We start from the raw sequence: 16,790 nt of genomic DNA, 5'->3' as shown, positions 1-16,790 counted from the left end.
CTTCTCATTGCAGCCCAAACAATGTTGAGATTCTTTAAATGGTTGGATTATGAGTAATATTATTAATTCTTACACTAACACACAACATAGATGGGTGCTTTTCAAATAAACAGGTTTATCACAGTATTTACCAGCTTCATCACTCTAGCTTAAAAACAGGTCTCAAGAAGAACCATTGACACTCATTACGTCATGGGCTGAGAAAGGTCAAGATTGCTTAAAACAAATAGGCACCTTAAACAGAAGTGACTTTCTACATTTCCATCTCAGACCGTTCCAACAAATGTCCTTTACGTACACCATTCCGAACTTCACAGCAGATAACCTTTCTAAACATCCGCGAAGTAGCCAAATCAATATCACCCCCATGGGCCATCCCAAAGACAAGGTCTGGATAAACATTTGAGGGTCCTGGCCCTTATGACCTCCTGTGGGAGTTGGAGACCAGTGGTTGCTGTGATGTGAACCAGGAAGTGAGAAAACTAGTCAAGCACTGTGGGCTTAAACTTCAACAACTCTAGGTTCATTAAGTCATATAAGCCTAAATAAATGGATAGAGATGTGAAGCTCTATAAGTTCTTCAATTTAGAATTCTAGATCCCTGAGTTCAGGCTTAGTGCTAATACCATCCAGCTGCACTCTTGAAGCTATGACAACAGTTTCTACAGATCCAGATCTACACTCCCACTTAACTTCCCAGCCCCCAACAGATTGAATTCCAGAAACATCTGGAGTGACTGACCCCAAGCTAAAACATTATAGCTGTGCAGTAAGCACCACAAAGCATGACTAGAATCTCCCATAGGAAGAGATTGCACTTCATACAAAAAAAAAAAAAAAAAAAAAAAAAAAAGAGTATAAAAGCTGTCACTGGGGCGAAACCCTTTTCAAACGTCTCTATCTATTCCTAAAGGGGGCATATTGGTAAATTAATGGTACAAATTAGTATCTAAGTGGTACATATCAGTACTTTTTTAAAGGATGCCAACCAGTGACAGCTTTTATACCCTTTTTTTCCTTAGTGTTAGGGCTAAATAGCCCTACACTGGACATTTCCGTAGCGACTCACAAAAAAAAAAAAAAATGAATTGAATTGAATTAAGATTAAGAATTAAGCCATAAATATTAATATAATTTTACAGTTGTAATCTAAAATATTTCTTCATCTTATATTTTTCTTCTTTTTTTTTAAGTCATTTTACAATAATACAATAGTATTATTTCTTATTTTGTTAATTTTCTTTCTCGAATACTTTTTTATTTTATTTTAGTAAAATAGTACAATAATAACATCTCTTATTTTGTTTTCTCATGTAAGTGTACATCTAATTTCTATAGCCTAAAACTACACTTTCATATCATATGATTTTCACAATGCAGTCACTATGTGTGGAATTGCGTTTATGCGGTATACAACAGAACAGAGGCCTTATTGAAGTCGGGCTGGAACAAGCGTGATGCTGAAAGAACCATCTTCAAGCATCATAAAACAAGCTTTGTATGAGGAGTCAAAACAGACCTAGAAAAATAGCTGTGCAACATTCATGCCTTTGTAAATTAACTTCAAGATTAATGTGCTGATCATTAGGATATGGGAATGCAGGTAACCACAAACAAACAAATAACAACATATGGAAATATTATTAATGACTTTTCACATTCACGGCACATGCATTTGAACTGAATCTGCTGCCTGTCACTTCCTCTCATGATAGATCCTAAAGCCTTGAATAAAATCTTAAAAAAAAAAAAATACTGTTTATATATATATAAACATTATTACATTTTTTAAGCTTACAGAGTTATAACTTAACTAAAAGAAGAGACTCAAAACAGATGCTCAGGTCATCTGAAATGGCCCCTCAAATAAGACATAAAAAGAGCTGTGTGTGTGTTAAGAGTGTTTAGTTTATGATCCAGATGCACTCCAGCAAGGACCGAGATAAGACTCCACCTCACTGGCTGTGCATGTTCTTCAGTAATGGTGCAGAAACATAGGCAACGGATGACAACATTTTTACACACATACACACACACACACACACACACACACACACACACACACACACACACACACACACACACACACACACACACACACACACACACACACACACACACACACGTGTTAAATAGTGACAGCATTACATTCAAGCGCTCCACTGCCCCTATTATTACCCCTTCATTACAGCTCCATTGAGGTCATGTGTCAAAGTTCACCTGACAGGGTTCACGTCTCGGGGGTGACACTGCACTGCATGGCCCTCTGAGCCGCTTGTCAGGACGACACTTAGTCTGTGACCTCAAGGTCAGAGGTTGAAGGTGACGGTGACACCGCCCTTATCAGAAAGCTTCAGATGCTGAGAGTCTGCCCTGAGGAGGAGAAGAACGGGCTCGGGCAGTAAGTGTGTGCGTTTAGACAGTGAAAAATAGAGAGAGAGTGAGCTGAGTGAGAAAGATCTGGAAAATGGAGGCCCTGGGCTATCAGGCAGCCATTTTTAGCCACACCAATCTCAGTTCATTTGATGTCTTCTTTGCTTCCATCCTTTCTTCCTTTTCCCTCTTTTTTTTGCAAATGACAACACTAGTTCGTTCTTTTTCTGTATCTCATTCTGTTTCCCAACCCTGACTTCCTGATCTGGTAGCCACACAAGGAAAATATTACTGTAGCAATGTATTGTCGCTCAGTTTGAAGATTGTACCTTAGCAGTCTTTGGATACTATCAAAATTTGAACGATGCAAAGCAAAGAATGGGTTTGCATTATACAGCAGTTAGTTGTGGTCTTCAAAATTTTCATCAGCCATTACTCCAGTCTTCAGTGTCACATGATCCTCCTGAAAATCTTTATAATATGCTGACTCAGTGCTCAAGAAACTTATTGTTATCAATGTTGAAAACAGTTGTGCTGCTCTGTATTTTTGTGGAAACCGTGATACACTTTCTCCGAAGTTTCTTTTGTGAATAAAATGAATATATATAGTCTCTCTCTCTCTCTCTCAAAAAAAAACCTAAGCAGATCACCCTCCGTCATTTACCTAGCCATCTGTGTTTTCTCTCAGTCTCTTTGTTAGTTAGTCTGTGACTGTATCTATTTCCTCAGTTTTGCTCATGATGGAGTAGGTTAGAAACTTTCTGAGTCAATTCATATTATTTATGTGAAAGGCCTCTAGGGACTATATAACAATGCTTTTCATTACTGTAATTTAAGGATATTTCGCCTTTACACTGACATACACACATTAACATACTTAAACTGAAACTCTCTTAAGATTCTAGATACAAATGGGCTGTATGCTTACCATACTAAAACTTTAATTACATGCGAAACGATTTGAACACGACTGAAGAAAGTTCTGGCCCAGAAAGCATTCCTGTGGCCTACCAAATTACAAGATAATCTCATCACATTTTTACTGCCTGGTTTTTGGCACATATTTACATATTTTGCTGAAATTAATGGTGTGTGTGTGTGTGTGTTGGGGGGGAGGGGTTGGGGGGTTAAAAAGTTTGGGCTGGGTGTGGTATTCAAGTTTGAGTAACACATCTCCCACTGACATAAAATGATGATTTACACTCAAAAAACTGCAGTATATTGGACAGAGAGGCTTTTGGCAAAAAGAATGTAGGGTGGATTGGTGTTTGTTTAGCCTGAGCAGAGAATATATCTCTATCTACTTTAGCTTTTTTGGCCAGACGTCAAAAATACAGGTTATCTGTGTGATGCTATTGGCGCTGGTGTAATTTTGACAGGTGTCACTGATAACATCTTTAACCTGTGACAGGCGTAACATTAGACATTGATGCTAATAGCCTGCTGTCTGGTGCATAGACCAATGAAGAATGTAGGTTAAAGTTTTTTAAAGAATTGCTCTTTCCTAGAAACATGCTTGCAATTACCTTCCACTTCTAGACTCACTATAGTAAATGACAGGAAAATTTTTTTTTTTTTTTAAATGTTGCCATGCTATTCTATATAGAAGGTACTATAGGTACTATATAGAATCATATAAATACCGTGGTATATAAACCACAGTACCACAGTATGTTTCAAAATGCCAGAGTATCAACATATGATACCACAAACATGCACGTACAAAAAGTATTGGTACACATCCAAAAACATGGTATTACCAAGTTCAAAAAACAGTATTTTAAGTATGTTTCTTTTAAGGGCAACCAAATGCCCGCACAAGACTGCTCTGCTGTAGACACAGCATATCTCCCCAAATAACTTTCACTTATCATTAACACAGACATGCAAGTGAAAGAGACAGGGAGATTGAGTGAAAAGAATGTTGACGATAAGGACAGAACACAGGTTTAAGGCCATTTCTTATAAACGCAAATCTCAATGCAGCCACAACAACCACCCGAAGAGGAAATGAAGCATAGGTCTGTAAAACCAAAACAACGAAGAAGGAGATTATGATGTCTTTGAGACCGAACAATAGCAATGCTGTTATTATAATCCTCTCTTCATTTGTGATATTCTGTTGAAATCCTCAAGAAACCTCAAAATTTCCTCCCTAGAAGATAAGAGTAGTATTCATCCCATCTAAATCTAACACCACATAACAAGAATTCCAGTGAGTGAAAATGCATGAGCATAAATCTTTGAGCAAAGAGTTTATCAATGCACACTCAATTGATTAAATCGTATTTTGTGCAGTTTCTGAGTGATTATAATAGAGATCATTGGATTGTGGTTCACTTAAGCCCCTTTCACACTGCACGTCGGACCCGGCAAATTGCCGGAACATTGCCGGGTCGACTTCTGTGTGAAAGCAAACACGTCCCGGGATTGATTCCGGGATTGAACCCGGGTCGGGGATCTAGTAACATTGCCGGGTTCAGTCCCGGAATGAGCGCTGTGTGAACAAAAGCCAGATCTAATGCCGTGTCGTAGTGATGACGCGCGTTATCGTGCGACTCTTTTAGCGTGTTTTGAAGGCAGATCAATGTTCGCGATGAAAAAATATGTGCAAACCGTAACGAAGCAGAGATCATTCGCCAGCTTCAGTGAAAGTTAACGTGCCTAAAGTTTTCGACTCGTACATTACACGTCACACCCTGATATGACGTGTCTTTACGGGACCTTTACGGGTTGTGTGTGAACGCACACACATATTCCGGGTAATCACTGGCAGTGTGAAAGGGCAAAATCTAGCGACCCGGGAACAAATGCTGGGACACATTACCTGTGTATTTGCCGGAATCGCAGTGTGAAAGGGGCTTTACTCAACAAGGGACCCCTAACCAGGCAGGGGCCACTGAGTCAGCAAGACAGGGCCCCTGAAATCTGGCTATTGAGCTCCCACAGTCTCAGCTATCACCACAGGTAAACAAACACAGCAGAACAGATGAAGGAAACCCAGAGACTCTCTTTGTGTAAAATATGCATTGGTCTGCTGTACAGTTACCAATGGTAGGTTTATAACCGACGTCCTGTTCGGCAATAAACTGAAAATATACACAAAGGGGGCCTTGAATACTTTTCATTTCTGTTGGGTTTGCTCTTAAACATTTACAGCATTAAATAAAAGACCATTTACAAAGTCAATCCATCACCAAAGTTCCAGTAATAATGAAAAGCACGCCATAAACTACTATGCCACTGCTGTTTAAAAAATATGTCCATATTTACTGTGCCAGTTTATATTAAAAGATGCTTTATACCCCTAAAAAATTCCCTTTGGATTTTGTTGGGCCAATCCAGCTCTAAAAATGGTGCTGAGTTGGTCTTTTAAGACAGGATGCAAAATCAGACATTTTTCACAGAAAGCACCCAGAACAGTTTCCAAATATTTGTGCATACCACTTTTCAGGATGCCTTCTCTGCATGAAAACACATATATTGGTTTCTTTCAGACCAGACTGGTTCTGATTGGAGGATGTTTGATGGGTCGCTGCTGTCTAAATGGTCTGACTGTGTCTGGATTGGTCTGTTGACAGAGCTCAAAACTGACCAATGACATCATCTTACGACCTGTTTTACTGGGGCTATTAATAGACCTCAGGTCATTGGTTTTTATGGATTTCAGTTCCGTCACGTGTACACATTCAGGGTCAACTCTGGGGAAGTTGGCTCTCTTAAAATTCTGCCGTGTTTGCACGTTAAATGGCAGAATGATTCTCATTTTCCCATTTAACATATCATTTTAGAGCACATCTGTTGACTCGTTGGCCATCTTGGACCATTTCCAGTCATGCACAGCTCCTGCCTAACCCCGATTCCAGAGAAGTTGGGATGTTTTGTAAAAATGCAATAAAATCAAGAATCTGTTAATAATGACCTCTCCTTTAGATGGGAGTTACTATTTCAAAACACTTATAAAGTGTTGTACAATGATTGTTCATATTACAGATGTTTAGTCCTCCTGGGACAACTTTATTTACTGTAAACGTCCAAACATTTTTTTTCTGAATTTAAGTTTGAGATCATTTAGGTGGACAATCAAGATTATTTTGAATGGAAAAGCAGCACTGATATGGGACAGAATTTAAAATCTACACCACCCCATTTCAATCGATTGACATTTCATGAGGATCAAGCGTAGTTGGACTGATTGAGGTGTTTACATTAACATTTTCTGTCCGACTGAATCATAAACCTAATTATCAACAGATAACTTGGTTGCATTTAAATTTAGCTAGTAATCTGACAATGCCATACAATCTACTTCTTCAGCTCAAACCACACACTCATGAAAACGCTATTTGTCAGGTTAGTCCACATAATGGGTGATTGAGCGTAAACAAACATGTCTGAAAAAGATAACTGTCTCTTTTAAAAATAAGATGGGACTGCATTGAGCGTTGTGATTTCTCGCATTCACATTAACTTAAAGAGCGTATTCCACAGTGATTTAGTTGATACAAGTTCATATAACATGACATGAAAGGTCCACACGCAAAAAGAAAGTGAAAAGAAGAGAGAGAGTTGGAAAAGTGAAAAAAAGAAGGAACGAAAGGAAAGCAAATAGCCTTTGGTGTAAGATTCACAGTGTCACTGGGTTTAGGAAAACATTCCTCTCACTCCCCTTGAATTGAAGAGTAAATGAGAGTGAGAGAGAGAGAGAGAGAGTCAGGCAGACTAAAAGCATTATTGTAGAATTAGAGTAAAACACTCACAGGACTCCCTCACATACCATACTCATGTTTGCTTACACATAAAACACTGCAGTGTTGTTTAAAAATGTGCTACCTAAATTACTGCCAACTTTAATAGGAGCTTTTAAACTTTAGTGCTTTAAAAAACATTATAATAAGACATACAGGTAAATATGCTAAAACATGAGAGGCCAGATTACTGCGAAAGGGACTTCAGTGTGTATCTGAAGACTGATAACTATGTCACAATGGATGTTTTTCTACGAAAATGACAGGAGGCAAAAAATCTCACTCTTTTGGTGTGACACAAGAGAAAAAAGGGAAGGAAAAGAATCATAACATTTTATCTTTCAGGCATGAAAATTTTTTTGAGGTTCTAACAAGGGTATACTGCAGACTAGTGTTTTGCAAAGTGGCAGCTGTGAGGCTCTCAGAACCGTTGACAGAAAACAGGAAGGAATGTTTCAAACCATGAAGAAGATAAGAGAACTGTGAACATCAGCGTTGGTGAGGAGGTACAAAGATAGACAAACACATAAAGCACACGCAAACACGTAAACGCACATTGCATTCCTGGACCCCCCGCCTCCCCAAACACACACTCAAACTCCCTTGAGACTGTGGTTTAATTAAACTTTATCTCTCTCTTTCGTTCCCTCTCTTTCCGCAGCTTTATGAAATGGGCGTATATAGTATGTGTTTGAAGATGCTACATGGCTCAAGGCTGAGGACTTGGAACATTCTGAACATAACTTGACACAAACACAAGAAACTAGACAAACACAGATACATACAAACAGGCTATGACTCGCATTAGAAAATATGAATAATTTTAGAGTCTAACAAACCATATATGTACACCCAAGTCTATACTTGTGTCCCTGTTTGGCCCGGGTTTCTCCTTCAGTGTAAGTCTATACTCCAGTTTAAAAAAAAAAAAAAAAACGATCCGTTGAAGTCTTGGTATATGAACAGCAAAAGCATCATTAGCTTTATGTTCATCATTCGTCATCCTTCTTGAGCGTCTAATACAGTGCATAGCTTTGGCATTCTTTTTTTGGTTATTTGCACTGTAATGTGAGATGGAGTCTTCACATTCTGTTCTTTCTTTATGATGTAAGCAATAATTAACACTAATGGAGCTGAATTTTATTTATTTATTTTAAGCAATATATTGCTCATTAAAGTTTTTCCAGGTATGGGTTCCTAACCTTTTAAATACATAATTATGGGTGGTGAAGAGTATAGGAATGTAAAGAAGTTGACTTTACTTAAGGTTACTAAAAAAAAAAAAAAAAAATAACAAAACTAGATTTTTTTTTTAAATAAACATATAAAAACGTAAAAATAAACAATTGAATAAATAAAACATTAAACAACACAAAAATGTTGAAAGAGAAGTAAAACAAAAATGCCAAAAATAAAACATTAAAAATTGATAAAAACAAAACATTAATGAATGACTGAATGAATGAATAAACTGTATTTAGAATATTTAACTTAAATAAATAAATCATAACACCATAAAACACCATTAAATGAATAAATAATAATGTATATATATATATACACATAGTATTACTTATTTATTTATTTAATGGTCAACAAGACTCCCCATTGGTGATTCTTTCACTCAGGACAAAAAGGCCCTAACTGGGGCAATACAGTTAAAAACAAGTTTAATTGAAACTGATTATGGCACAAACTCTTTTCAGATGAAGATTCCACAGATCAGGCAAACCACAGCGCTTTAAATGGTATACTCATTTGGTTCAATTATGTAGCTTTATCCAGGGTTTCCAGCCTAGTCCACTTGGAAACCAAACAATTCCACGGCGGTCATTTCCTGAACCAGCACGACTCAGATTCGTGGACCGGCCTGTGGCTGACTGTAAATCATTGAATACTCAGGGTCGGTATGGGTGCTGCAAGCCAGATGGAGAGCAGGTGGTAAGGAAAGAGGATGACCTTGAGAACAAGGCCTTCAAACTGCAGCCTCGGCCAGCTGTGAGAATCAACAACATGCCATGGAATTTTGCAGAGAGCGAGTGTGTGAATAAGAGAGGAAGAGAGGCGGAAAAGTTAGAGATCAAGCCAAAAAGGCTAATTTGACACTTCCGTGTGGCTTTGTTATTCTTAACACTTAACAACTTGAAAGTACAATACCACACCCCTAGTTTTTATCCTCCGCTGACTAGCAGGCATGAACACACACATTCTGGGTCTCAGTGGGCTTGTACCCAGCTGAGCAGGCTTTGGTCTGGGGGCTAAAGCGCGACAAGGAACCTTTAAACCAGAGCAGCCAACAAGACTCCCCACTGCTGATTCTTTCACTCAGGACAAAAAAGACTGACACCCACTAGCAAAAGCAGCAAAGTCACGCGGCATGACAGCGGATGTACAAATGAAGCTGTTGGACCTGACTGGAGACCACTTGAGACTTTGTAAAGCACATAGTTCTTTATTCTTGTTTCATATTCATGTTTGCTTAGATGCTTATTCGTATATCTTGTTTTTATAATTAGCATTAGAATTGTAAGTCATAAATTCTTTGATTCTAGTGATGTTTGCAAATACTTTTATTCAGCTGATATTCAGTTTCTCTGTGGATGATTTGAAGTGATTTGATCTAATCAAATCTGAAAATAAGATCCAAATTTATGAATAAAGAGATAACAAAATGTAAGAAATAAAGAAAAGTAAAAATGTAAACATTAGCAATTAGCAACATGAAAAAGTGGTGGAAACATAAAAAAGTAATAAAATAAAATAAAAACATTAAAAGCTAAAAGAAACCATAAAACATTAAACAATATGAAATGGCCTAAAACATAATTTCTTTAATTCTTATAGATGTTCAAAAATGTATTCTATTCAGCTATGCAGTTTCTCAATGTAATTTCATCTAATCAAATCTGCAAATAAGATCCAAATTTATGAATAAAGAGAAAACAAAACAGGTAATAATAATAAAAAAAATGTAAACGTAAAAAATAATCAAAAAAGTATAAATGATAAAATAAATAAAATATTAAACAACATGAAAAAGGCAGAAAAAACTAAAGACTAAAAAACACTAAATGACATGAAAATAGAAGCAAAAAAAACAAAAACAAACAAAAAAAAACCTTAAGGGGGTCATGACATGGATTTTTTATTTTACTTACATTAAGTAAATTACTTATAATGTTAATGAAGTTTTTTGCACAAAAATATGTTATATATATATATTAAATATATATATTGTTATTATTATAATTATTCTGACCCTGTCATTGAAACTCACTGTTATGATTGGCTAACATCATTGCTTAGGAAACACTATCAACGACCCCTCACATTTGTGAGTATTTTTGAGAACATAATCAAAATAAAATGGTCATTTCCAGACAAAGCATTATGAAATCATTTACTTACGGTTTGTGTTTCAGCTGCAGTCAGATCTAGTACAGCTTCAAACAAATGTTTCTTTGTGAACTCTCTATTACACTGTGCCTCGTTTACAAAACAAAATGCTCCTTTTAATCATCAGACACGATCCAGAATGCCATTAAAAATAAACTACCCACTTTTTCCTTACACTGGGATCCTTCTGTTATCTGTACAAAGACGCAAACGAGCTGTTTAAACCAAACGCGTCAAAGCAAACGTACTTTCACTCCATTTGTCCTACTGACGACAGACTCGTGTGTTGACTGTCAGAAAGTGAACGTGCATCCTTATGCTGTATCCAGTGTAGACAAGATTGCACCAGTGATTGTAATATATTTGCTTTTGAGGCGATGCGACACTCGCATTCAGAGTAATCAAGTGTCAAGCCGTTAAGTGACTGAACACCAGTGGCCGGGGCCTATGTTGATGTCTTGCTCTAGAGGCGGTGTTTATGCAAACAACTGCACCCAGGTGACATTACCTTGGCCCTCAGATCCAAAACAAACCATTTTGGAGCTTGATTAAATAAAGGATTTGTTTTTAATGATGAGAACGTGAAGGATGTTTAAATGGTACAAAGACCTCTTATATGCCAAAAGATCAAGGCAAATTTGATTTATTTTGTCATGACCCCTTTAAACAAACAAACAAACAATTAAACTAAACTTAATAATAAACATTAAGCAACATGAAAAAGTGGTTGAAACATAAAAAAGTAATAAAATGAAAACTTTTTTTTTTTTTTTTTTTAAAGCACAAAAAATAAAACATTACACAACATAAAAAGGCTGAAAGTTACATTAAGATATTCAATTAAGATCAAATAACTACACAATTTATTTCATCCTTACTGATGTTCAAAAATGCACTTCTATTCAGCTATGCAGTTTCTCAATATAATTTCATCTAATCAAATCTGGAAATAAGTTCCAAGTTCATGAATAAAGAGTCTCTTTCAGAATAATTTTTGCTTTTATTTATCTGTCCCCATGGCTTTGTTCAGTCTTGTAATGGAAAGCATGTGTCCTGACTCCCATTCATAAGATTTCTTTAATGATTAATGTCTGACAAAGCCGTTTATAGGTTATGTAATTCCATTAGCGGGTAAGTGCTAAACCCTCAACAACACGGTTTGTCCTCTGGTTGCCTGGAAGGCAGACATCACGTAAACTGAACTCTGCACAGGTGACCTCTGACCTGAAGGCAATCTGAACTTTCATCAAGCATTAGCCTGCTGGGTTATGACGCTAAATGCTTTAGGTAATCCAGTTAAAATCTATCAGCGGAGAAAGTAAGTCAAGAAAATCATACTTATGTCATGTAGAGTCCTGAGCAGAACTTTTTTTTTAAAACCTAGAATGTTGTAGTTTATCCATCAAACCAATTGCAATTTCACTATGTGCCACTAGTAGTAAAAAAATGACACTGCACCTTTAAGAAACTTCTTATTTTCTCAGTCCATATGTGACCAATGTAAATATGTGACCAGTGTAAATGCTGTGCATGTTTACGCACACATAAATACGCACATACACCAGTCATTTACCAGATCTACACCCACACGCTGTTGTACAGTCATTTCCGATACATTTTTATTTAATTACAAACATCCTGCTTACTTAAGCCACGACATTCTTGACGTTGCTTAGAAAGAGGGAAGATAGAGTTGATGGGAATAGGAAGAGAAGGAGGGATGATGGGAGAAAAGAACGCCTAAGAAACTTTTTATGGGCCGCTGTGACCCACCTCTCCACCTCTCTTTCATCTACAGGTGCTGAGGCCAGGGGAAGATACCTTCACACTCTGTGGACAAAGAGGACGAGAAGGCTAACATCCATCACCACAGACCTGTCCACTGCTCCTGGCGAAGGAGAGGAGAAGGTAGGCCTCTGACCTGGAATCCACACTCTCAGGTCCTCTAAGCTGGAGAAAGAGAACTTCAATAGAGACTGCAGCTGGTTTATGGCTATAGTGGGGATATTAGTTGAGAGAGGAAGCTCAGCGAGGGTGATTTATGAGCAGATTTGTGAGGTAATGGGAAAGAAAGCACTTAGAAGTAGACAAGTAAGAACAGTCTGACAAGGGGAGGAGACATGGAGACGTGCATACACACACACACACACACACACACACACACACACATATTTATTGTTTATTTCTCTTAAAAAATTAAATAAAAATAAAAAATAAATGAAATTTTACAAAATAAATCAGGGAGAAAATGGTGAAAGAATAGTAAGACCAAATATTATAACATTTTCAAATCAGCTTCTACTATCAGCTTACTGGCATTATCTAGAATTATAATAACATTACATCCCTACACTCACTGCTTGTTTAGTTTAGTGGTTGGCAAGTATGGCAAAAGTTATAATGATTGTTATGCTCCTGTTTATAGATAGAGAGTGAGAGTAGAAAAGAGGGAAGGACGTGTGACTGATAGACCATCCATACATAGATGATAGTGTTTGAAAGCATTTACAAAATGATCACTTACTCACTGATAATTTTACGCCTCCAATCAGCAACTTACAAACAAAATGTTGCCAACCTAAAAAGCTACTAACCACACCTCAGCTATAAATTTACTTATCACCAACACAGCTTATTAAGGCAAACACATTTTTCTTGGATGCTGGCTAGCTTGTTCGAGTGTGTTTGTGTTTGCTCAATACTATAGAGATGGCCTGTACCATAGCTAGGTTACTCTGAATGTTCTTTACACAGACACTCCAGCACATGAACATGAACATCCTCCAGGTCTTATCACTCTCCAATCAGCCAGAAAACAGCAGAGCCAGTAATGCAGATCCTTGTCAAGAGCACAGGGAAGCACAGCTCGATGGCAAAATGCTTTAAAATGTGAACATAACTATGTCTGCATATTCGAAATGCATAAAAAAGTGAGAACAAGATGTGAAATTTATTTTTAATTTGCATCAGCGCAAAAAAAAAAAAAAAAAAAAAACAAGAGTAAGCTTTCAAACACTCATTCTTTCAATAATTTTGTATGTGTTACAATGACGTTGAGATGACCGGTTGCACAGACTTCTCCATGCACAAATAAACCCATATCCATGGATATGTTGTAAGCCCACACTACTGAATAAACCATTAGACCACAGTGCTACTGGTCATTAAAATTTTAGAGTTTGCTGCATCCATGGTGGGTTTCAAAATTGTCTTGGAGTTTCTTTTTTGTCGAGGTAGCCATGGAACTGTATAAAATCATGCTGATAGTTCACTGACATATTTAATTCATGAGAAAGTAAAGTGAATGCATTTTAGCACACTGAGTCTTGGGGTAGCACTATAAACCAGACTTTAGATGCACACATATAAAACCACAGAAAGTGAATCCATCTTTCACACAATAAATCACTTACTGTATGATTACAAATGATTTCCCGACACTAAAATTCAGACATCTTTAAAACACTGCAATAATGACACAGCATTTCCTAGCTTCTCTGGAGTTTATAATTAAGTATCAGGTGTCACATCCATAATGCATTCTGGGCAACTTTATGGATTCAACAGAGATAGCCTAACCTAACTCAAAAGTGCACTGCACCCAAAAAGTATCCGGAAACTCCATTAATGTCTCAAAGTCTAATTTAATTATGCTGCTATAATGGACATTTTTAACGTAAGATTCAAGAGACTCATATATGCAATATATTTTGGAAATGTGCAATAGTAATACCATAGCATTCTCTGAACTACCTTGTTTTGCAGTTAAATATTTTAACATTGATTCATTAAGATGCAAAATGACATAAGATGAAAACAGTTGTTTTCTGTCAAAATTACTTTCTGGTTAAAATAAATATCTGCCAATGGGGTCAGAAAAATAACTATGTACACCCTTAGAAATAAGTTTATTTTTCTAACCTCAATGGTAGATTTTTTTTCTTACTCTAAGTACAAACTCACTTAATAAGTGTGTTTTCCATTAAATTTAGTTTCTTTTTTAAACCCCACTAACAGATATTTTTGAAGAACTCAGTATTGATATCACTTTTTTCAGAAAACAAAACTTAATAGTCATTTTACATCTCAAGCAAACATATCTTGATTTAAGAATGTTTAGATATTTATTCTGGAAAACAACATGAAAATGCAGAATAAGAATGTAATTTTAGCAGCGTACACCACATCTAGCATCAATATTACATAAAGAGACCATAATCCTTCTCAGAAACATGTTTCTGGCTCCACATTCGCACATCCACACCCACTTCCACATCCATTCACATGCTCACCTGTCAGCCTCTGGTCTCGTGTGTTTCTGTTAAACAGATCCAGAGCCCTGCAGGTGGAATATCTGATGTGTTCACTCAAAGATCTTTTCTGCAGAAGCAGCAGACGCATGGATCTTGACATCTTCTCTTGTTCTCCTTCGGTTCTAGATTCTCGTCTTCCTTCACCCCTCTCCCGGGTCTGTCGTTCTCTACTCATTCCATTCTCCATGTCCGGTTCTGTGCGCAGTGCTGCAGTGTGCATTAGAGAGTTCCCACTGCAATGCTCTCACATTCAGTCCTGCACTACTGTGTGTGTGTGTGTGTGTGGTGGTGGGGGGGCTGGGGACAGAGTGCTTTCCAACTCAGGCCTCAGCGCCTCCACAATGTGAATATTTCAAAAAGCCATATCTGTGTAATTTAAGTGCACTCACTCGCTCTCTTTGTGTGTCCTTCAAGCTGCTACTTGTCTTCATGTTGTCAGTTTGCATTGGGAACATCTAAGTGGCTGAACTGATGGAGGCAAAACGTACGTCATCTGAATTCATCTTAGTGCATTCATTCATTCTGCTTGAGCGAGCATGTACTTTTACATGAGAGGAAGTCACAAACAATCGTCCTATGCTAAGATTACACACAACTGAAAGAAGAAGGTGTAACGCAACAACAAGAACAACCCACGCTTATTCCTAGCTTTGAAGTACTAGCTTTGAAAACTGGGGAACAATTTCCTGTATTAAAGGACAATACATTCATAAATTATATTCAGTGCATCTCATATTTTCCAAAAAAATCAGTTCATAGATGACACATCCACATGCATTTTTTTCTATGGCATTTAAATCGGGACACATCAAAGACATTGTTTTCATATTGTAATTACAAAATAATTTCAGAAAAATGCAATAATATAGAAATATAATAGCATTTTAAGAAGAAGAAAAAAAAAACATTATTAATGGGTGAAAAATGTTATGGTCTTCTCTCTGGTTAGCTATGTTCTGGGTACAATTTTTCTAATTGTAGCAAATCCACACACTTCTCTAAACTTTAATGCACTACCAGGCTCCAAACTGAAGTTCTTAGTTATGTAACAACTAATGCGTAAATGAACTGGATTAGGCTTGTCAAACAATAGCTGAACTGTAACACACGTGACCTTTGGACAGGGAAATAACTTATGCTGTTGTAACTATAAGCACAATAAATATATTATATATACACATATATTTTATGTTGAACACAAAATAATATATTTTGAATAATTTAGAAGAACCAAACAGTTGTTGGTCCCCATTGACTTCCATAGTAGCGAAAAAAATACTTTTATGTTCAACATAAAAAAAGAAACTCATACAGATTTGGAACTACATTGATGACAAAATTTTCATTTGAAAATTGGGTGAGCGTTGGGTGAACTATCCCTTTAAATTTTACAACTTCAAAGAAATAAATAATAATAATAATAATAATAATCTCTCTCTTTTTCTCTCACGGTCACTTTTTTTTTTTTTTTTTTGAATGCTGCTTAATTGTATTATTAGCAAAAATCATTGCATGGAGGCTGAGCATATTTCAAATATAGCTTAAATTAATATGAAAAATAATGATTTTGTTAATTTTTTTAAAAAGGAAGATGGGATTGTACTCTCTGTGTGTGTGTCAGAGTGTGTGTGGCGGGGTGTGAAATGGCTGGGTTTATGATCATTCAAAGAGAGTTGATAATTGAAGATAATAGTAGCAACTGTGTGTTTAGACTACTTTGCCAAGAGGATGTAAATTTGGGATTAGTGCTTTTGCATTCCCAGTAATGCACCACTGAAGCAAGCAATGAAGGCTAATTGGCCAGCTAAGAGATGCACTACAATGGAAGCTTTAAGAATAGCACTGAAAACACGTGCACACACACAAACACAGCTGCTAATTTATGACCTCCAAGGTAAATCTAGAGGAGATAAGCTTCATTTCTTCCTCTCTTCAATCACTAAAGATTCAAAAAAGATTA

At 36.8% G+C, this 16,790-nt stretch overlaps 1 protein-coding gene across 2 annotated transcripts in view; it reads right to left on the bottom strand.

The window, feature by feature from the left end:
- Positions 1-16,790, bottom strand: part of dlc1 (DLC1 Rho GTPase activating protein) — a 100,426-nt gene that overhangs the window by 42,454 nt on the left and 41,182 nt on the right. Inside the window, exon 1 of one of the 2 annotated variants that reach the window (XM_042716728.1) lies at positions 14,810-15,032. The exons of the other annotated variant lie outside the window; for it this stretch is intronic. Within the exon in view, the coding sequence (XP_042572662.1) occupies positions 14,810-15,017 (208 nt within the window). The 5' untranslated portion in view covers positions 15,018-15,032. Of the gene's footprint in view, positions 1-14,809; positions 15,033-16,790 lie in introns of those variants that run through there. 2 annotated transcript variants of the gene reach the window in all.

Source organism: Cyprinus carpio, chromosome B1 (genome assembly GCF_018340385.1).
Source record: "Cyprinus carpio isolate SPL01 chromosome B1, ASM1834038v1, whole genome shotgun sequence".
In the NCBI taxonomy this organism is placed as follows: domain Eukaryota; kingdom Metazoa; phylum Chordata; class Actinopteri; order Cypriniformes; family Cyprinidae; genus Cyprinus; species Cyprinus carpio.
This window is presented reverse-complemented; position numbering and strand designations above follow the sequence as displayed.